Source organism: Tyto alba, unplaced genomic scaffold (genome assembly GCF_018691265.1).
Source record: "Tyto alba isolate M040663 unplaced genomic scaffold, T.alba_DEE_v4.0 Super-Scaffold_2, whole genome shotgun sequence".
In the NCBI taxonomy this organism is placed as follows: Eukaryota; Metazoa; Chordata; class Aves; order Strigiformes; family Tytonidae; genus Tyto; species Tyto alba.
Window position 1 is genome coordinate 34,694,339 of NW_024881282.1, and position 17,979 is coordinate 34,712,317.

At 47.5% G+C, this 17,979-nt stretch overlaps 2 protein-coding genes across 2 annotated transcripts in view; both read left to right on the forward strand.

The window, feature by feature from the left end:
* Positions 1-4,163, forward strand: part of EP300 (E1A binding protein p300) — a 63,433-nt gene extending 59,270 nt beyond the window's left edge. The window contains exon 31 of the mRNA XM_032996714.2: positions 324-4,163. Coding sequence (XP_032852605.1) covers positions 324-2,567 — 2,244 coding nt within the window. The 3' untranslated portion in view covers positions 2,568-4,163. The remainder of the gene's footprint in view (positions 1-323) is intronic.
* A 9,626-nt stretch (positions 4,164-13,789) lies between these two features.
* Positions 13,790-17,196, forward strand: LOC116962616 (histone lysine acetyltransferase CREBBP-like). Its single transcript, XM_032996904.2, has 3 exons — positions 13,790-14,063; positions 15,102-15,219; positions 15,665-17,196. The coding sequence occupies exons 1-3, from the start codon at positions 13,948-13,950 to the stop codon at positions 15,728-15,730; spliced, it is 300 nt and encodes a 99-aa protein (XP_032852795.2). The 5' UTR covers positions 13,790-13,947; the 3' UTR covers positions 15,731-17,196.
* Positions 17,197-17,979: the final 783 nt, after the last annotated feature.

A 17,979-nucleotide genomic window follows, 5' to 3' on the forward strand; every position in this document is an offset into this window, starting at 1 on the left:
TTTCCTTTCCTATTGGGAACGAAGGGATTTCTCTGGCCCAGCTGAATAATGTGTGACTTACTAGCTCAGAGCGAACTTGTTTTTCAGGCTACATGTATTTGTGTAGATTTCAGACACCCTTACACCCACACAGGTTCTCTGGCTGTAACTTGGATTTATTCCTTCTCTAGTACCTCAGTGTGGCGTGAAAGATTGAATTTTTCCCTAGAGCAACAATTTGCTTGGAACAGACTGGGAGTAATTTGTTGAGGTGGCATGACATTGTCTATTTATTGTATGAAGTTTCAGGAACACTGATAACTTTTCCTTCGTTGTCTTTCCAGGATTATGACCTGTGCATCACCTGCTATAACACTAAAAATCATGACCACAAGATGGAAAAATTAGGCCTTGGTCTAGATGATGAGAGCAACAACCAGCAGACTGCAACCACCCAGAGCCCCGGTGATTCCCGCCGCCTGAGCATTCAGCGCTGTATCCAGTCTCTGGTCCATGCCTGCCAGTGCCGTAATGCCAACTGCTCACTGCCGTCCTGCCAGAAGATGAAACGGGTTGTCCAACACACCAAAGGCTGCAAACGCAAAACCAACGGAGGGTGCCCCATCTGCAAGCAACTCATTGCTCTCTGCTGCTACCATGCAAAGCACTGCCAGGAGAACAAGTGCCCGGTGCCCTTCTGCCTCAACATTAAACACAAGCTCCGTCAACAACAACTGCAGCACCGCCTGCAACAGGCGCAGATGCTCCGGAGGAGGATGGCGAGTATGCAGCGGACCGGTGTGGTAGGCCAGCAGCAAGGATTACCCTCGCCCACGCCAGCCACCCCAACAACTCCAACAGGCCAGCAGCCTCCAACACCGCAAACCCCCCAACCCCAGCCTCCGCCCCAGCCTGCCTCGCAGCCTCAGCCTGCGCCTCCCAGCAGTATGCCACCCTACACCATGCCAAGAACTCAGCCCCCCAGCGCTGTGTCCCAAGGCAAGGCAGGTGGCCAGGTGACTCCTCCAACACCACCCCAGCCGCCTCAGCCACCGGTTCAGGGTCCTCCTCCAGCAGCAGTGGAAATGGCCATGCAGATCCAGCGGGCAGCGGAGACCCAGCGTCAGATGGCCCAGGTTCAGATCTTCCAGAGGCCGATTCAGCACCAGATGCCCCAGATGCCACCTATGGGAATGAACCCTCCACAGATAGGCAGAGGTCCCGGTGGTCATATAGATCAAGGAATGGGGCCGGCAGGAATCCAGCAGCAACCACCGTGGGTGCAGGGGGGCTTACCCCAAGCTCAGCTGCAGCCAGGAATGCAGAGGCCATCCATGATGTCAGTAGCCCAGCCAGGTCAGCCGATGAATATGGCACCTCAGCCAGGGATGGGTCAGGTACCTGGTGCTGCTCAGCCCAAACAACCACCTCTGCCCCAGGCGGCCTTACAAAACCTACTGCGGACTCTCAGGTCTCCCAGCTCACCCATGCAGCAGCAGCAGGTGCTTAACATCCTTCACTCCAATCCTCAGCTGCTGGCCGCTTTCATCAAGCAGAGGGCCGCCAAGTATGCGGGGTCCCAGAACCCCCAGGGGATGACGGGTCAGCCTGGCATCCCTCAGGGCCAGCCAGGTCTCCAGCCGCAGCAGGCCATGCAAGGACAGCAGGGAGGGGTGCACCCCAACCCAGCCATGCAGAACATGAACCCCATGCAAGCAGGAGTGCAGAGGCCCAGCATGCCCCAGCAGCAGGCGCAGCAGCAGCCGCAGCAGGCCATGGCTGGGATGAATCCTCAGGCGCAGCAGATGAATATGAATCACTCGGGGATGGCTCCCCAGTTCCGAGACCTCCTGATGAGACGGCACCAGATGATCGAGCAGCAGCGCCACCAGCAGCAACAGCAGCAGCAGGGAGCAGGACCAGCACTGGGGCCGGGAATGGCCAACCACAACCAGTTTCAGCAGCCCCAGGGCGTCGGGTATCCCCAACAGCAGCAGCAGCAGCAACAGCAGCAGCGAATGCAGCATCACATGCAGCAGATGCAGCAAGGAAACATGGGACAAATAAGCCAGCTTCCACAGGCGATGAGTGCAGAGACAGGAGCCACTTTGCAGCAGGCTTTCCAGCAGAGGCTACTTCAGCAGCAGATGGGGTCCCCAGCTCAGCCCAATCCTATGAGCCCCCAACAGCACATGCTCCCCAATCAGGCCCAGTCCCCACACCTACAGGGCCAGCAGCTCCCTTCATCGCTCACCAATCAAGTGCGTTCTCCGCAGCCTGTACCCTCACCGCGGCCCCAGTCCCAGCCCCCCCATTCCAGCCCGTCCCCTCGGATGCAACCTCAGCCTTCTCCGCACCACGTCTCCCCGCAGACCAGCTCCCCACATCCAGGACTGGTAGCTGCCCAGGCTAACCCCATGGATCAAGGGCACTTTGCCAGCCCGGACCAGAGTGCAATGCTTTCCCAGCTTGCTAGCAATCCCAGCATGGCAGGCCTCCATGGTACAAGCGCCACGGAACTGGGGCTCAGCTCGGAGAACTCAGACTTGAATTCAAACCTTTCACAGAGTACACTAGACATACACTAGACACATTGTAGCATTTTGGGAGCAAAAAAAAAAAAAATAAATAGAAAAGAAAAGAAAAAAAACTTATTTTCTCAAGACTTTTTGTACTGAAGACAAATTTTTTTGAATCTTTCTTAGCTAAAACAACATTTTTCCCTGGAACACATCTGAACTCTGCAGCAGTAGTTTGTGGTTTTAAAAACAAACCAACAATGAACCTGAGGGACAGTAGAGTACAAAGAATATATTTTTGTTATGGCTGGAATCATAACCAGTCCTTTTTCTTGGGTTTTTTTTTTGTTTTTTTTTTTTTTTCTTTCGTGTGCGTTGGGGAGGTTGGGGGAAGCGGGTGGTCTTTTGGCTGTTCACCAAAGGATGCCCAACTCATGCCTCCAATAGGTTTTATTTTTTTCTAAATTAATGAAAATATGTAATATTGATAGTTATTATTTACTGAGGCAGATGGTAAACATTTTCCCTATTCTGGTTTTTCTTCATGTCACTGCAAAAAAACACAACAACAAAAAAAAAAAAAAAAACAACACAAAAATATACAGGAGAAGCTTCTCTTAAAACCGGAGGACAAAAGGGGTTAATGTTGCTTTAAAAATACATTACATATATAAATATATATATATAAAAATAAATACCAGTCTTTTCCTCTTTGGTTGGAAATATGTCAATTCTTTGAAAAATGTAAAAATATTAAATAACTCAGTCCCCTCCTGAAGTCTACTTTTGTCCTCCAAGAATTTTCTATACAAGAGTCTGAGCTTAAAAAAAACTTCAAGTATTAAAATAATTTGTACATGTAGAGAGAAGACAACATTTTTGCAAATACACAGGGGCAGCTGCCAAATGGATGTAGTATATATATTGTGGTTTCTGTTTTCTTGAAAGAATTTTTTTCGTTATTTTTACATCTAACAGAGGAAAAAAATAAAAAAGAGGGTAAGAAACAATTCCAACGGGATGCTTTTAACCTGAGAAAAAGTCCCTAGGGTTTCTTCTTTATGCTTGCTTTCTCTCTCCCATGCCCCTTTCCCACCCTCTTCCACCTTCTGTAAAACTTGAAAATAGAAAGCAAAAAACCCTCAAATGTTGTAAATCATGCAATTAAAGTTGATTACTTATAAATATGAACTTTCGATCACTGTATAGACTGTTAAAAATTGATTTCTTATTACCTATTGTTAAATAAACTGTGTGAGACAGACAGCCTGTTTTTAATGTTTCCCTTCTCTCCCACATGTGTTGCTTGTTCTTAAAATACTGGGGGTAGCAGAAGATACGCTACTTCATATGTTCGCTATTTAGATGTTGGAGAGCTATTTAATGTACATGACTGTTTTAAAATGCAAATCTCTAATAAGGGACGTGGAGTAATAATTAGTCTTCTAAATGGACGCTTTTGGTACAGCTCTGCATTCGCGTTTGTTCCCGGCATGTATCTTACCAAAGAAATGAGGTCTGACCTCAACAGTTGTGCCAGTCAGCTGTACCCCACCCTGCTCACACAGCCTGGGAGCAGCTGATCTTCAAAGGACCTATTTTGCATTTTGAAATGAGAGCTATTGTTTGGATATGTGATATTAAAAGATCCGATTTCACTTGGAATATATTGTACACCTTTTGGCACTGAAGTGTGAGCATGAGGTAAGCTTGTGTGGGTGCCCTGTAGCCACTGCGCTGAGAGGGCCTGTGCGTGCCTAATCGCCGCGTGTTGAATCTGGTGATCTGCCAGACATAAGGCACATATGGTCAGTTACTGTATATTATTTATATGTATTTTGGGGATTTCCTAAACAGAAATGCCTCAGTTGTGGAGTGGGTGTGTAGTAAACCCAGTTGTGTGCGCTGCCTGTAGCTGTTGGCACATGGAGTCAATCCCATCGTGTAAGAACATGCTGTGTGCTGGCTGGGCACCACGTATGTGCTGGTCCATCAAGGGCTTCCCAAAATACAGTCTTACCCTGTGCAGGTATAGACAGTGCTGGCTGCCTGGGGAATAACTCGGTACCAGGGCATTACACACCTGGAAGGACCCAGATGTGCCCAGGGATGTGACCAGAGCACAACATTGCATATCTACAAATTCCAGACAAATAACAACATGAGCAAGTTCCCCTTGGCGAACTGCTGGTGGAAGATGATAGAGGGGGAACCTGGGAGCCTGAGCCAAGTGCCAAACAAAAGTAATGGTGTATTGCAATGTGAACAGGTGTTAGAGGCTGTTAGAAAATGGGACTAAAACGCTTGATATTTGGATATAAACACCAGTAGGACAATGAATCTTGTATTAAAAAAAAAAAAGGATTTTGGTAGTAAGTCTTCAGGCAGATGGTGGAAAGATCCTGGGAGGCTTAAGGAAAGCAGCCCTGTGCTTTGGTATTCTACCTCGGATAATCCTCGTACCGCTCAACCCTGCATGGCACAGGCTGGCTCTGCACCAAGCCCACAATTGCCTCATCTGCTTTGGCAGGCGCTGTTGTTGACCTGCTCTAAAGGAGAGTGGAAAACAAAAAAAAAAAAAAAAAAAAAAAACAACAAAACCCAAAACATGTTGAACGCCAAGGCAGCAGCCTGGGATGGTTTAGTTTGTGTTCATGCCAACATCTGGCAAGCTTTCATCTTCCTTGCCCCCACCCCAGAAAAGCCTAGTTTTACCTTCAGCCTTGGGGATGCTTCTCGAGATGGAGTGTAAATAAAATTCCTTCTGACTGCATATTGGCTAGTGAAGTGTGCCCAGCTCTCTGACTTGTATGGTTTTCATGCATCCCAACTTAGCAAACAGCTTTTATTCGTGCCTCAGTGTTAGCAGACAAAATGTGGTTTGCATTTGTCCAGGTCTGCATGGGAGCATCTGACCCAGGCTGAAGTGGGGAAGCCTCAAGACCTTGCAGAGCAGCTTTGATTCAAAGAGCTGCAGATCTTCCAAGTTTGAATGCCGACGTAGTGACTTGCTTAAATGATGCCACAAGGCATTTTATGCGACAGCACAGCTGCTCTGTCCCTTTGTAGATGCTGTCTCTGAACCAAGTTCACATGTTTTATTGAGGTGGTGTGGATGATCAAGGGTCTCGAATTTGCATGGGGTTTCTTTCCCCTACATCGCTCTGCCTCTACTGAAGAACCAGAACCCACCAGTTGGGGAAATACTGTGGCCGACTGGGGAAGTGGTAGGGGTTCAGGATAGCAACAAAATTAGAATGTCGTCTGTATCACTGCTGTGTGCTCTTGACAGCCGGTTGTATGCAGGTTAAGAGCAGTTTGTTTCACTTCCCACCTATTCAGCAGACATATGGGCCAGCAAAAAGAACTCGCACCTGCAGTTTTAGCAATCCAGTCAAAGATTTATTGTCTGGTTACAATAATGCTAATGCTTATAGTCAAATAATAGGCAGTTCAGTGATGTAAACTTTCTAATGTCTACCCCTTCCAACGCTCCTTTGAATCCTAGGGTCAATGACTGAAGTTGCAGGCAGGGAGGGATTACAGAGAGTTTGTTGTGGGGAGGAGTATAATATTTATGGTTTCCCCCCTCAGTCTTTGAGTCATCCGTTTGTAAAAAATATGCTACACTTTGCTCTTTCTTGGTTCATTGTTGCACATTATGTACAAATTTACTGTTTATGGAGTATTTTACATATTTTGTGTACTTGTTCTTTGTTACTCCTAAAACTGGTTTTGCCCTGCTCCCAGTTATCTAATGACTTGGCCATTGCTGAATTGCTTATAGCCCTGGGCCTGCAGTATCATCCTGTGACTGTATGTGTCTGCACTGCTTTTTTTTATTATTTTAATTCTAGCCTCATAGATACCCTATTCTATGTAACAGAGCCGCTTGTTATTACAGAAGCACAGAATGGCTGAGGTGGGCAGGCAGCTCTGGAGACCCTCTAGTCCACCTCCCTGCTCAAAGCAGGGTTGCCTAAAGCAGGTTGCATGGGCCCATGTCCAGATGAGTATCTCCAGGATGGAGGTGCCACAGCCTCTCTGTGTACTCCCCCCATCAGATATTATACACATGGATAAGATCCCCCAAAGCTTTCTCTTCTCCAGGCTGAATAGTCCCAGCTCTTTCAGCCTCTTCTCACGTAAAAGATGCTCCAGTCCCCTCATCATCTTCCTGGCCCTTCGATAGACTCACTCTACTATGTCCGTGTCTCCCTTGGTACTGGAGAGCCCGGACCTGAACCCAGTATTCCAGATGTGTCTCACCAGTGCTGAGGGGAAGGAGCACTTCCCTCCACCTGATGGCAACACTCTTCCTAATGCAACTGAGGAGGCTGTTGGCTGCCTTTGCCACAAGGGCACATTGTTCAACTTGCCTCCTGAGGCCCTTTTCTGCCAAGCTGTCTTCCAGAATGTGCTGGTGCATGGGGTTGTTTCTACCAGGTGCAAGACTTTACACTTCCCTTTGTTGAACTTCATGAAGTTCCTGCCAGCCCATTCCTTTAGCCTGGTGAGGTCCTTCTGGATGGCAGCACAACGCTTTGGTGTATCAGCCACTCCCCCCAGTTTTGTCCCATCTGTGAACTTCCTGAGGATGTATTGTGCCCCATCATTCAGGTCACTAATGACGTGGAACAGTATTGTCTCCAGTACCAATCCCTGGGGTACATCACTAGTGACTTGCCTCCACTGGATTTTGTGTCAGTGATCCCAATCTTTCAATCCACTTTGCTATCCCTTTATCTAGCCCATAATTCCTCAGTTTATTAAGGAAGTTGTCAGAGATGGTGTCAAAAGCCTTAAGTAAATTCAAGATAAGCAATGTTCACTGCTCTCTTCTCATTCACCAAGCCAGTCATCACATAAGGCTGTCAGGTTGCTTAAGCATGGTTTCCTCTTCGTAAGGAAATCCATGGTAACTGCTCCCATTCACCTTCTTGTTCTTAATGTGTTTGGCAAAGGTTTCTGGGAAGATTCACTCTGTCACTTTCCCAAGGATTAAGGTGACAATGACTGGTCTGTAGTTCCTTGGGTTCTCCTCCTTTGAGACAGGAATCATATTCTTCCACCACTCAAGAACTTCAATCACTGAGACTTCTCAAAGATAATAGAGTGGCCTTTCAACTACATCAGCCCCTCAGCTCCCTCAGCAGTTGGGTGTGCAACTGTCAAGTCCCATGGACTTGAGCATGTCTAGTTTGTTTAAGTGTTCTCTAACCTGACTCTACTTCACTGAGAATGTCTCCCCTGCTCCAGGCATTCACATTGGTCTCAGGGAGCTGGGACTGCTGGAAGCTGGGAACTTCAGAGAGGCACCCAGATGTGCTGATTTCCCATAAGAGTTATGAGAGCTTTCCCTAGGATGCTGTCCTCGCAGCACATCCTTGGTTTCATGCACACACATGGGATGGGCCCTTCTCTGTCATGCATCAAGATCTCTCCTGTCCGCATCACGCTGCAACCTTTGCTTGACAAGTTAGTCCATTACTTCCTCACTTCATTGTCAGTTCTCCTGTCCTTCACTTATTGTCCCTAGTTTAAAGTTCTTCTCCATAGGTTGAGCAGCCTGTATCTGCTTAGAAAAGACAGGTTTTCCCCTTTGGTCAGGTGGATCCCATCTCTTCATAGAAGTCCTTGATCCTTGAAGATGGTCCTACAGTCACAAAAGCTGAATCCCTATTGACACCAGCTGCACAACCAGTTGTTGACCTGCAGGCTGCCTCTGTCCCCCGTCAAATACTTTCCCCTCACTAGTAGAAGGCCATTCAGCTCCCATATTCATGGCCATTGCATCCAAAGCCATGAAATCACACTTGATATGCTCTGCGTCTCCTCTGGCAGTATTGTTGATGCCCACACAAATTGCAGTGGGGGGGTGATAACAGTGTGAGGTCTGGACAAGCCTTGGCAGCCTTTCCATAACATCCCAGATCTGAGAACTCAGCAAGCAGCACATCTCCTTAGGCAGGTTGGTAGATGGTGACCTGCAGCAGGGAGTCTCTCTCTACCAGCACCTACGACTTCCACGTGGTGCTGCTGCATGGCCCAGGCTCAGGCAGTTCAGATGTTCCACTGGATACAGCTCCCAGCCTCACATCTGCTGTGAGGGCACCGAACTGATTCTGTTGTTGTCCTGTACACATGCAGGTGGAGCAGGAGAGATCCTCCTGGTGCCACAAGTCATAAGCCTCCAGCCTTCATCATCACGGAGTCACCAATTCCCAACCCAATGCGCACAGACTCTGCCTTCAATACGGATGGGGGGGTTCAGGCTCTTGAAACTGCAAGGTCTCCAAGAAAATCCTGTTCTGCCTCAGCAACAGCAAGAAGCCTCAAACATTCCCTGCAGCACAAGACTTGCAAAGTCATATCCTCCCATAGGAGAGCTCAGTCTGGGTAGAGGCTCTGATGTTACAGGGAGAACTGTTCCAGTGCCTGTGGGAGACCATGCCTCGTGGCACATCACCACCATTGCTGAGTGTGAGGACCCTGACCCCTGTGTACACCCCACTGTGCAAATCCCTGAGTCTGTTAGTTGCTCTCTGGGAGCTGCACTCTATGCCCAACAGTTACACGGGCTTCTCTTTAGTACCTGCTCTCTATTAGTTATAATAATATATATGCAGTAAGTGTCACACCAGATAACTGTACAAAAACTAAAACAAAGAGAGGGGAGAGAGAGAGAGAATAAGAACAGTCACCTGGTCATTAGACAATTGTTGGAACGGCAGAACGAGCTACAGAACAGCTCCTGGCAGGGCAAGAAAAGTCCAAACAAAGCCTGACGGGGCCCAAGTTACTCACATAACGCAGAGCTTGTGACGTCTTACGGACAGTGGCAGCACCACAACGAGGCTGAGGTAAACGATGTGACAGTGACAGCCATTCCAGCTTCTGCTTCCTCTTTCAGTGCTTCTTCCAGTGTTTGATACACATTTCATTCCTCTACAAGTAACTCCACCTCCTGCTTCCAAGATGATCTTTTTATACAGACCATGTCCTTGACTGCTGCTCCCAGTTCCAACCAAACTCAAGGACGCTGGCCCAGCCCCTCTGGAGAGTCTGGAGTGGGTAGTTCTGCCTAAATGTGTGAAGAGGCCTCCTACCCTTAAAATGAGCTTTGAAGAATGGCCATATGCTGCCCTGGCTGGGGAATGTTTGTTTTTACAAACCCTCTCAGCAGCTTCCTTTGTACAACACAATCCCTGGGTAACTGTCAGTTTGCACAAGGAGCCATTTCCTCCCTTGGATAGTCAAAACAGATGACATGCTATATCCCTGTCTGAGACAGATCCGAGCCCAGCCCCTGAAAGAGTGAGAGCACAACAGGTTTCAGCTGCAGTGGATTCAGCAGCACCTATGCCTGCATCACAGCTGAAAAGCCACTGAGCTGCTCTGTCAGCCTTGCAGGCATGTTGCGTGCATTAGCATTTCATTGGGAAAAACAGGGGTTTACTTGAGTTGCCTTAGTTGCAGTCTCTTAGAACAGGGTCTTGGTTGTAACTCCCCAGCATGGTGTAACATCCTGCACACAGTGGATATTTGAAAGAGAAACCTGTTCTGTAACTAGTGCCGTGGGTAGCTGATGGGCAATCAGCCATGGCTCCAGTCTACACTCCCTGTTGTAGGGAGTGTGGTTCATTTAGGGAGGGTGGAAGAATTACTACTGACACCATCTCCCATAGCCATCTTTGAAGCCCTTCATAGCTCCTGGTGAAGTTGGCATGGCTCAGATTGTTGTTTTCCCCAGGTGTGCTGGATGGTGGCAGGCTCTGGAGTATCTTGGGAGTGCTGAGCTATGTGGGATACAACCACAAGCTTTATCAGTAGGTGTCTTGCTCTTCCCATGCCCCCGCAGTCCCCAAGGCAATAGCAGGAATTACAGTGGCATTACAAGAAAGCTCTTTGCCAACCCTGCTCCTCTGACCAAAAGGGCATAGCTTCTGCTGCCCAGAAAAGCGATGAGTCTTTCACTTAGGTTTGTTTCCTTCTTCACTTTTGGTTTTTGTTGTCATCGTGGCCCCACACTATTGTTGTAGCCTTTCTAAAATGGGGAAATAATGCAGGTACAGCTGCGTACCCTGTGGAGGAAGAGTTGCAGCAGCATGGGACTCCGGGACTGGTGGAGCAAGGGCTCAGATGTAGGGGCATCCCTGGGCTGATATAAAAAGGATTTCCAAGAGCTGGAATGCAGGACATGGGTGTGAAATTTTGGTTGGGAAATGAGGCCTGGTAAGCCAGGGCCCCATCTTCAGCTTGTAGCAACCCCAACTCCCTAAGCTGAAGGTGCTTCAGGCATTTGCTTTTCCTGTGCTTGCTTCAGATTGCAGCAAGAGCAACAGCAGCATTTGGGGAATCCTGTGTTCTTCCTGTGCAAATGTGTTCTGCTCTTCTGGCAGCAGGTTGGTAACTTCAAGTTTCTCTAAAGAAAATCCTTGAGACAGGTATTTTGCACATAGTTTTTGTAGTCCACTGACTGTAACCCACACTGTTCCTCTCTTGGATTGTGGATCATGTGCTGTGTCTTGCCTGAAAAGGTATTACAGGGGCACATAGGGTGGATGTGGAGGAGGAAAAGGATGCCTGTGTCTTTACAACTCATGCAGTTTGCTTGGTTCGTGGAGCAGCAAAATTTCTTTTCTGTTTTAAGAAGACCTGAAAGGTTCCTCTGGGGAAAGGAGAGCTGACAACAGGTTGCAGCAGAGGCATTAGCTACCCACTGTGGTGCTAGATCAGTACTGTGCTGAAGTGAAGAATTTAATTTGCTTTGATCACAGATGCAGTGGAGATTACATCTCTGTCCAGAGAAAGATCAGGCCTGGCTTTTTAAGTTGGTATCCCAAACAGTTCCAGTCTGTGGTCTACACTGAGTCACGCAAACCCACAGGCAAGACAAGTCTCTGTCCTTGCTTAGCATTGCCACTGAATGCCACAGCACACACCTCCCAGCCCAGCTGGCATTCTGCAACCTGCAAGACAAGATGAGCTAACTCACTTGTGCTCATCTGGAGTCACCAGGAGACATCCTGCTGCTTCAGCTGCCCCGTACAAGGTGGAAGACGGTGATTGAAGCAGCACGAGACTGATATGAATGTCCTGCAGGATCATGCTTGGGCAGCAGGACTTCATCACTGCCTTTCTGGCAGTGGTCTGCCGATGGTGATGCTGGTGTAGGAGACAGGGGCCCCAAAGCAGCCAGCGCAGAGATGCCATTTCTCAAAATGATTGGGGTGGAGGTGGAATAAATGCTGGGAGGGTTGGGGAAGGGAAGTGAAGCTGAATATAAATGGCTCCCCAGTAACTCAAAGCACGTACCTATGGCACCTTTGTTCCCTTATGTCTGTTTTGAATGAGAATTCAGGAATCTGGTCTCAACATCCACCCTGTGATGATAAGATGTGCAATACAACAAGTGCATGCTTTTAAAGCTGAGTTCTTCCTTGGATCACACATTGCTTTGCCATGACAGAAGTTTCTACGCCACACTCTGGTACTTGTGATGCTTCTTGTCAGGCACCCATGTGGCCTTACAGATGTTTTTAATGTGTTTGTACTGCTGGGACATGGGCATGTGGAGGTGGCAGGAGAGTGAAACTAATGCATTTTCCTTCCCCGTCAGACTCAGCCATTTTCTGATTACAGAAGCTCATAGCTGTTTCTCCCACAGTTCAGTTGGCTCCAAGGAATCAAGGGGAGAACAAGATTTATTATTCCCAAGCAAACCTTTGTCCAGCACTGGGATAGGGTGGGGAGTTAAAATCAAAAGGCTTATTTCTAGGATGATTTTGTGGCATTTTCCCTCCTTCTTTTTCCATCGATAAGGTATGAAGATTGGAGTGTGGCACTATAATGAGCTCCCAGTACAATGACTCCCCCATGAGCAGAGGTTTGGGAGCCATAGAATGGATATCTCACCAGACCTGTTGATTGAAAGCCAGGGCAGCCCAAGGCAGGAGGTGTCACCCGGGTCTAACAGCACCTGTCCTACCAGGACTTGTAACCACATTCATCGGCTGGGTTAGAGCCGCCAGAAGTTAGAACCCCAGAATCATGAGTTTAAAAATAGAGACCTCAGGTGCTCTTCCGTTTGTTCACTTTCTCAGTCTGAGCTTGTACTGAAGGATTTCAAGCCTTTTTTCTGTCACCTGGGCCAAATTCCCCAGTGTCACCACAAACACTGAGAGAGAGTCCTCTACATACGCTTTCCCAAGTCACAGTTAAGGGGTACATTTTACCTTGGTAAACTGCATATTATGTGCCAGGCCATGTAGATGATGTAACATCTCATCTTCTGGTACTAGCTGGATTTATTGGTCCTCCAAGCTGCCTCTTCTGTTGTGGAAGGCGACATGGCAGGACATGGTGGTGCCCCACATCTTCCCAGGCTTGCAGAGGACTGAAACAGGCAGCACAGCTCAGCACTCAAAAGCCAAATTTCTTGGGGTCTGGGATGGGGTAACTACTTAAAACTGAAGTTTATGTCCCAGACAGTTAATTCTTCTCTCCCCTTTTCAGGACAGCCTTGGAAATGGGCATAGTTGCTTTTCTTTGAAATCTGGACAGAATTTTGGGGGTTTTATTATTATTTGTATGTAGAACTGTGTTGACATATACTGGCAGACCTACAGTGGTAGTAAAATGGCAGGAACGGACACGCTAACTTATTATCTGTGCCCTTAACTGGGACGCTTGGTCCGGGGTTGGATTATTTGTTCATGACATGAACTGTTTAATCGCTAAGTCTATTGCGGAGTGTGATTTAATGACAAGTTGCTGTGAATACCTAAGAACAGCAACGTAACATTAAGGATGATCCAGCAAGGGTTTTCTGTAAGTTTCGCAGCCCATGAGAAAGATGTAGAAAACAGCAACGGTTTAAACCTCCTACCTCAGAGCGGGCTGTTACCGCTTCCTATGTGGGGCGGGACGTGCCTTCACTGGAGGGAACACAACCAGCGCGCTGGCAGCGTTGCACTTGCAACGTTAAGACTCTGCCTGGGGATCCCGAATCAATACAGGGGGTATTTAAAAAAAAAAAAAAAAAAAAAAAACAAAACACAAGAACAAAAAAATAAACAAACCAAAAACAAACAAAACCCCCCCAAACAACAACAAAAAAACCCAATCAAACAACAACAACAACAAAAAAAGGAAAAAAAAACAAAAACAAAACCAAAACAACCCCCCCAAGCAGCTGCGTACGCTGAGGGACGCTCGCCCCCTCAGAGGCGGTGCCGCCCGTTGAGCGGTGGCTCGCGCCGCCCGGGCCGTTAGCTCCTGAGGGAGAGGCCCCGCCCCCCGGGGAGGGCCGGGCGCCGTCGGCCGTGGCTGCCGCTCACGTTCCGGGAAACTCCGTGCCCTGAAGAGTTTTTTTTTTTCGTCGTTTCTCCGGTGGGCGTTGTGGAACTGCTGCTTCCTTCGGTAAACTGCAGCAGCGTAGGTCGCCATGAGCTCCGGGACACTCGGCTTGGGGTCAGGAGACTCCGAGCTGTCAAGGGGCAGCCAGAAGCAGTGGCATGGAGAAGTCACTCAGGATCTCCGAAGCCACTTTGTTCATAAATTGTGAGTAGCTAATATCAAAACACTCTGCTGTTTGGTAAGCTGCTGCCTTTGAGGGTTGGGAAAGGGTGGGAAGGAAGCCTGGCTTCCAAAACTGGGGGGCCGGGGAGTGAGTTTTGTCAGGGAGTGTGAGAAAGGAAAGCAGGAGCCAAAAAGATGCGGTTTTGCTTTTCCCGGTCGTTAATGGAGCTGCATCTGCTGGTTTGGGGCTGTTGTACTGGAAGTGTCCCGCTCTGTGCTCAAGCCATCAACGTGGGGACAGTGTCCCCCGGGAGCAGTAGCAGCGCCGAAGTCTGTTGGAAGATTTGCTTGCTGCTTTGTGTTCAGATTGTTACTGGAAAGTGGTAATTAATTCACTCTCTAAGACTCAATTTTGGAGTTTTAGAATGCAGGCATTCTTTATTATAGTGCCGGACACAGAGGGGATAGCTCTTCCTAATATGTGTGTGAGAAAACAAGATCAACAAGCATTTATACTACCTTAATCATACATGTTCATTAAATTTTTATCATATTCATAACTTTTCTGGGAACTCATTAGCATATGCTAATGTGTCTCATGCATGTCTGTTGGAGTCTTCAGGTGGTCATTGGTGGTCTTTAGATGAAGGCTTATAGTCATCTTCACTGTGCCCATCAGTTGACCCTTACTTCTGCGTAAACTCAGTCCTGTGGTCACGTAGATCTCGTCTTCCAAGGCTGGCCTGGTCTGGTTTTGTTGCTAATTTGCAGCTTCCTTATCTTTATGTTTCTTTGCACCTGCTACTACAAGGCCAAACCGTCTCAAGTAAGATTATTTATGAGTTCCTTATCCTACTGTTATTCTAACTATTCCTCAAAAGATTAGTATTTGTTGTACAACACAATGGTTAAAACAGCTTAAATTGATCTTAATAATTCTATTCTGCAAATATCTATTTTCTAATAATCTTAGTTCACAGGTATCAAGATCACCGGGGTTAGTGCTGATGCCCCCATCTGGAGACATCCTAATCACTTATGTGACTTTCCTTTTTTTTTTTTTTTTTTTTAACTTCCCAGAGTCCAAGCCATCTTTCCTACTCCTGACCCTGCAGCACTGAAGGATCGGCGTATGGAGAATCTGGTGGCATATGCTCGGAAAGTGGAAGGGGATATGTATGAATCGGCAAACAGCAGGGTGAGATGCCAACCTCTGTCATCCAGCCGTGTGTATCTCTGCCTTGATCCTGTAGTGGCTGGGGAGGAGGAGGAGTGAAAGCACAGATGAGAGTCCCAGGCTGAGGAAGGGTGCGTTCAGGATCTGCTGGATGCAGTCTAGGACCCAGACAGCTTCAGGCTTCTGCTTGGGTGTGCTGGCAGTCAGGGTACATTGGGATCTGTGGTTCTCCCAAAGAAGTGTTGAGACAGGAGAAGAAAAACTTCCAGTGTTGGCCTAATGATTGCCAGCAGTGCCCCTTTTTGCCTTCCTATCTGCCTGGCAGCCCCTGCAAAGGAGAGCCACCCCCATCCAAGCCAAAAGGTGCATGAGGAAGACTGTCTTCCATGCCAGGATCACTGTGACCTGTTGCCTTTACTAAATGTGTGTGTCACCATCTTTCCTGACTTGTATTTCTCCCCAACAGGATGAGTACTATCACTTGCTAGCAGAGGAGGTCTGTAAGATTCAGGTGGAGTTGGAGGATAAATGAAGAACGCAGCTGCAGAAGCAAAACATGATCCCAAATGCTCCGGGCATGCCACAGGCTCCCATGAATCAAGGGCCCAACATGGGACAGCCCCAGCCAGGGATGTCTGCAAGTAAGAATGGTTGGGTTACTGACTGCCAGGTGCAGGGAATCCTGTACTTCCATTATCATCATGGTCAGGCTGGTGACCATTTCCCTCTTTTCATTTCACAGTTACCTTTGTAAAATTAGTCTGCAAAAAGTTGAGCAGTACAGTTTTATTTTTTAATTTCTTCTGTTTGCTTGTTGGTTTGCTGAGCTGTTCTACCTTACTTTCCTTTTTCAAAGACAGTATTGTAAATGTATGACCAAGGGTTACGAGTCTATAAACATTTTTTCTTCAAGTTGGCTGCCTTCTAAATGGAACCCTTGCAATGTTTTTTATTTTCTTACAGTGTCAGCATAAGAAGTGAGAGAAAAAGCATTACTAAAGCCATGTGCCCCTTCCCACTGCACTCAAGAATTTGGTAGCTGGCCCTGTAATCAGAATAGCTTCCACTTGGTGCTGGAAGTGAAACTAGGCCCATGGACTGCCAGGATTTTCATGAGCACTTTGAAATGACAGAGTAGAACATTAAAAGAGGAGGCTCTGGAGGAGCAGCAAATGAATTTATGAAGCCTGGGGTCCTGGAGCATGAGCTCCCCACCCCAGAGCATGGGTGAGGGGACAGTCCCAGGAGAAAAGCACAAAGAGCCAGTGTGCCAGTGCTCCTAAAGAAAGGTGTGGTGATGAGGGACACAGCTGGTGCTGAAGTAGGAAAAACTGCTCCAGCTGCACAACTTGGAGTTGAGCACCTGTGTCCAGCTCTGAGAAAGCAGCCTGGCTGCTGTCCCGCAGGTAAAATCCTTCCCATTGCACCCTGAACTCCATCTGTGCTTTCACCTGACAGCAGCCTTTTTTATAATGATCTTTCTAAAATTTTTATTTCAGATGGCATCAAAACAGAGACCAGGCCGAGAGCAGCAGTAGGGAAGGAGGCAGGAAAAGTGAAGTCTAATCTAAGTTTTGGGGTTTGATTTCTTGAGATTGTCAGTGTTGTTATATCCCTAGAGAAAGGAGCTGGCTTTACAAAGATATTGTGATTAATGTTACATAACAAAGTTTTTATCATTAAAGAGAATATCAGTATTGCTTAATTTAAATTTGATTCAATTATTTAAATACTATTATTTATTGAAAAAGTTTATTTAGAACCGCAGTGGCAAGTGAACAGCCATGGGATGGGGACTGCCTTTAAAAATATTTTGTGTCAACACAGAACTCCTTTTTTTTAAGCTCTCAAGAAGCCTGGAGCCAGCCTGCCTGTGACCTAAGGGAGCAGTGCTGCCTGTTCTGCCCTGGGAAGGAAGCAGGGGCTGCACACCAGCAATAGCTCATAGTGTGTTACATGGAAGATTGCTGCAGGAAGAGAGATTTAATGAACCTTTAATCTTGTATCTGTGTCTTTTTTGGAAACAGCTTTGTTGTCTGTCATGCAGTGGACTAGCAGTTTTTGCAAGGGGATGACAGCTTTTATAATTTAATTATCAGCTACGTTCTTTAAATACTTTAAAAGCAATTTTCCATTTCTTAACAGCACTGGAGGATTTTTTTGAAAACGTAGACCTGGAGGACCCCTGACGCTACAGAAGTTTGCTGATCCAGCTGCACACAGTAGGCTTTGCAAGCTCCCCACAGCTGTCCCCCTGTAATTAGGCTGATTAGAATCGCTACGCCCGATTCTCAGCATGGTTCATTCACACGGATGGCGACACGCCCTTGCATTTAGAGGGACGGGCCGGAGCCTCGTCTTGGCGCCTCTGGATCGTCTGGATGTAACGTGGGCCAGCCTTGGGAATGAGCCTCTTCCACGCGGCCTTACTTTCGCCTGCAGCTGAGGCCGTGCCATATCCACGGTGTGTGTGCTTCACACGTCGCTTGTTTGGCTACTCACTGCACAGTCAGTACAGAGTAGGAGGGTTCCGTACAGGCTTTTGGTTTTTTGTTTTATTATTCTTTTTACTGTGTCAGCACAATGAAGGTGATAAGGAAATAGAAGGGGTAGAATGGGAAATAGTTCACCAACTCCAGGGGACATACCTTTTGTGTAAGAGAGAATCAATGCCAGACACGTACAGAGCGACACTTGCGTCCTGGCTGTTCCTGACAGCGAGCTGGGGTGAGGGATGTTGCTGCCAGTACTGCTGAGACCACGCTGCTTTTCCACGGGGGG